The sequence below is a fragment of the Sinocyclocheilus rhinocerous genome, unplaced genomic scaffold (assembly GCF_001515625.1).
Source record: "Sinocyclocheilus rhinocerous isolate Xijiao unplaced genomic scaffold, SAMN03320098_v1.1 scaffold327, whole genome shotgun sequence".
NCBI classification, from domain to species: Eukaryota; Metazoa; Chordata; class Actinopteri; order Cypriniformes; family Cyprinidae; genus Sinocyclocheilus; species Sinocyclocheilus rhinocerous.
Genome location: NW_015649610.1, coordinates 2,485 through 6,962, shown reverse-complemented (window position 1 = coordinate 6,962; position 4,478 = coordinate 2,485). Strand labels below are relative to the sequence as shown.

Here is a 4,478-nt window from a genome sequence, read left to right as displayed (position 1 = left end):
GTTTTGTGAAATGTAAACCAGATGCAAAACATTTCTGTTAACTGATGGGAAAAACAGAAACTAAACCTAAATACATATTTGTGATTCCAAAACTGAATAAATAAATTATCCCTAATGTTAAAAGCTGATTGCTAATGAACTGGTACATGACTGCCTGCCCTCCTAAGCTCTATTTAATGGCATGTGGTCCATTAGAGCATAAGAGAAGAACAAAAAAAAAGGACAGGAAATATGGAGTCTGACCCTGGGACATTCAGAAAGTGGAACCCGATGGTTCGAGGCCACATGCAAAGAGAATGTAGAAGACATTGTTTTCTTCTGGTGATCACATGAGGCTGTTCCCCAAACACTGCTGGTTTTCTTGTCAATCATGAGATGGAACAGGAATATGCTTAAAATAGACAAATAAAAGCGATGTGCCGATAAAAATAGCAGGCAGGAATAATTCATGAATCAAATCAAGCTCTGTCAAAAGGATAAAAATAACTGTTGTTAAAATTACCATGCTCTAAAATAAGTAAAGGAAATATAGTGAATCAGTCAAAGCAGCAAAGTTTTGGGAGTGACTTATTCATTGTTTAGTTGAGTTCTGAAATTAAATTTCTCTGAACTATCAAATGAAGAGAAAGTTGGCATTACATAAAAATATTAATTAAAATATTTTGGCCATTAATTTTGAGCAACTTAAAATATTAAACAACAAGAACTTGCAATGTCAAGTTTGGTGGTGAGGGCCCAACACTTAATGATTTGAATAATTTGCATTTTTGGTGAAATCATGGGTATAACATGATAACATGAATATGTGTTGTTCAGAAATAATATATGTTTTAGCTCTATGTAGTGTTTTTTGATTATATTTTGTAGAGTTTTGGATTATATTTTGTGTTTGTGTTATGTTCCAAGTCATTTCTGGGGTGATTAGTGTTCGTTTAGTGGGCTTTTTCCATTGTCACAAATATAAAAACTTACTTTGGTATAGAAGTAACTCTTTATAACCTTTTCAGTTTGCTCAGCAAACTGAAACACAAGTTAGACAAATTAAGAAAGTTCTACATCACTATTATATCAAGACTTATATTAACCTAAAATGCAATGTGATTGACCGTGGATCTGTAAGCAAAAAACTTTTTTTAATTTCGAGTTTATTGAACATATTTGATGAAAGCACAAACAAACTTTAAGTGTTAAGCAGATACAATTTTTCCATAAGATGGGTTGAGTAAACTCAAAAAAAATACTGAATCTGTTGCCTTAGGTTTTTAAGTTCCTTCAATTTCAGATTTTTTACAGTGTACCTCAATTATTTGAGTTAATTGGGTCTTAAAAAGTGGTTGTCGCCTCTATAAATAACTTCTATAAATACCTTACAACAGAAATTACAACAGAACACAACAGAAACACATGCACTCACCTTAACCACGAAATGCAAATATTGCACTTTGCCACATAAAAGCCGTTGTAATCGGATGGCTCTTGATGTGTTTATCTAACAAGCTGCTATAATGTGTCAGTGATGTCAAAGCTTAAATGACAGGAGAAGAAATGGGCCATCTATTCCATCAGATTAGGTGTCATACAAAACATAACAAATCTGCAAACCTCTCTTTTACATAGAGACAAATACACACAGATTAAAACACACTTCACGAGCTGGAAGATGCAAGACTCTCTTAAATGCAACCGCGAACTGGAAATTAGAAATGTCTATTGAGATCACTAATAAAAAGCCCATTTAACTGGTTTGATTTGCGTGCATAATATAACCACACAGTATGTAAATTCAAATGATGGTAATATTTTATTAGACTAGCCCAAATGACAATAGTATGAATGACAGGATATGAGATGGCAACTATCACTTAATGATTGGTGTGTGACATGCGTTGAGTCACTGTCATGCATTACAATAAAGCAAAATAAACAGGAAGCGCAGACAATAGGTTCAATATAGGAGGTGAAGGAAACACATACTGACACACACACGTTGCCCTGTACACTGATGACATCAATAAGATGTCAGTGAGATTTCCTACTGACATCTTAACCTTTTTTCATACACACACACACATTCTGAAAGCAATGCCGTGTTTGCTTAGCTGAGAGCCGTTATTCATGGACACAGAATGGAGCATTCCACGAGCAAAGGGGGGTTGTAACCTGTCTCTTTTTTTGCTAGCCTACTTTATAAACATTCAGACACAGATATAACAGAATTATGCACCAAAATAATCCTGTGAATCATCAATATGCAATATCCGAGTTTGCAGTGACGGATGACTGCTCAGATTATTCTTCACACACGCAGTACATTTAAACAGACTCAAAACTGTTGTACCAAAATAATCAGTTCTCCACAAACAATCATCACTTGCTTCTAAAATAAGCAAATACAAATGGAGAACAAGATGGGACAAGAGAAACAAGGGTGAGGTATCTGCCCTCTGGCACTGCTTGCAAATATGCTACAATCCAGCAGCAGCCTTCTCATGTGGAAATATCAGTCCGCTTTTTTTGCCATTTTACAATTTTTTTAAGGTGATTGCACAAACATATTGGATATAGTATTGGTCGACATACTTTTTTTTCAGTTCAATTAAAAGGAGTAAAATGAGCAGGTTTCATAACATATCTAATCATGTTCATTATACAAAATGCATGTATTTTCATCTTATACACATATTTACATCTACAACAGGTGGTAACTGCATAAAAACAATTACCGCTCTTACAAATGAAATAATGAAATAATTGAAATAATCTTATTTATATATACTTAAATATAATTTAATCATAATATATAATATAATTATAATATTTAATTAGAATATTCAGGTGATAAGTCAATGGCTCCCAAAATGCAATGTGCAAAACATTTTCTCTGATTGAATTTATTGACTGAAAAACCAAACCATTTATATTTAACTTGAATAAAATATATATAAAGTGTGTTTTAATATATATTTTTAATATTTGATGGTGTAATCATTGGATAAAGTATATTTTTATATTTTTATATGTATAAAAACTAATTATTTCAGTAAAATAAAAAACACCTTAAAGTAATAAACATAAAAATTTGATGATGTAAAATTGACTTGGGGCCAAATCATCTCTACACTTATTTGACAAGCAGGCAACATAATGCATCAAAGAATGTTTAAATCTATCCAACAGTTACACTTTAACAAGTCAGTGTGAGACAGAGAGTAAATAAAAAACCCAGAGGAAGAGTACTAGTAGAAGAGAATGTAAATAAAAGATAAATTCCGTAGGTAGAGTGAAACTCAATTTGTGGAAGGTAAGTGGAAAAACAAAGGGTTTAATACTTAAGAGGAAGCAGAGAGTTGCACAAGATGTTAAAAAGAGATATGGAAAGCCAAACAGTTGATGTAAGAGGGGAGAAGGAAACAGCAAGCATGGGGTAATAGGTTAAGGGATGCAGAAGGAGATGGCCAAGAAGTTCTCCTTTACCCGTCTGTGTTCTTAAGTGAACTGGTGGAGCGAGACCGGGGCTTCATGATAATGCTCATTCTGGACGTGGATTTCCCTCTGCTAGCGGCTACAGCTAATCCCAGCAGTGTGTGTTTGTTTTCAGTCCTCACGTGTGTCTCCAAGCATGAACATGACTCGATCGAGACGGCCCTGCCTCTGTTTGGTCCACTGACAGGAGCCCCTCGTGTCCCGGGACTCTCAAACTGACCGGACTGGCGTTCCAGTGTTTCTGTCACTCCGCAACCGGCTGCTATAATTCAAGACAATCCGTCTCTCCCCCACTCGCTCTCTCTCTCCTGAAACTCCCACCCTGTGTACTTTCCTCCCTCCCTTCCTGGCTGGCTGCAGGGCTCACTGCTTGGACTCATGTAGTAATGACGTAGTCAGGGGTAGGGCGCTCCTCGTGTTTGATATGACTGAATGGAGGAGGCAACTTAACACCTCAACTTTTGAGGTTTCAGATGACAGGGAAAAATGAAAGGAAAGGGATCCCAATGGATGGGAAGCAGTTGCCCAGTAGTATGAATTCACACTGAGTCAAAAGATTTAGTGTGAATCTGCACATCCTGTGAAGCCTGGAAATTCAAAACCACTTCATCCACACGAGTCATTCACAATGAACTTATTAAAAGCACTTTCACGTACTGTGCAATGACCAGCATGTAATAATATAAGAGTAATTTAACGGCCAAAACAGACAACAAGGGCTCTTCAAACATCACTGAAAGGTAAAAAAAATGACTAGTACTCAATGTCATGTACCACTTTTCGATTAGAGAACTCTTCAACAAAGAAAATCGAACACATGTGGCTGTGCTTGACTAGTTTGTTGGAGCTAGTCTAACGGTTCACACATTAACTCATGCCAAGGGCCCTCAGAGGTGTTACAGTGATGCATGACACATGTCAACCAATGACAGCGAAGCAGGGAGTATCGCTTGCAGCTCTGTTCACTTGATGGTTTCAATAAACATTTAGACAAC

At 36.0% G+C, this 4,478-nt stretch overlaps 1 protein-coding gene across 2 annotated transcripts in view; it reads right to left on the bottom strand.

The window, feature by feature from the left end:
* Positions 1–3,762, bottom strand: part of LOC107710914 (cAMP-specific 3',5'-cyclic phosphodiesterase 4D-like) — a 35,884-nt gene extending 32,122 nt beyond the window's left edge. Inside the window, exon 1 of one of the 2 annotated variants that reach the window (XM_016515787.1) lies at positions 3,475–3,762. In XM_016515787.1, coding sequence (XP_016371273.1) covers positions 3,475–3,533 — 59 coding nt within the window. In that variant the 5' untranslated portion in view covers positions 3,534–3,762. The remainder of the gene's footprint in view (positions 1–3,474) is intronic. The other variant, XM_016515786.1, reaches the window with a different exon arrangement.
* Between the last annotated feature and the right edge of the window lie 716 nt (positions 3,763–4,478).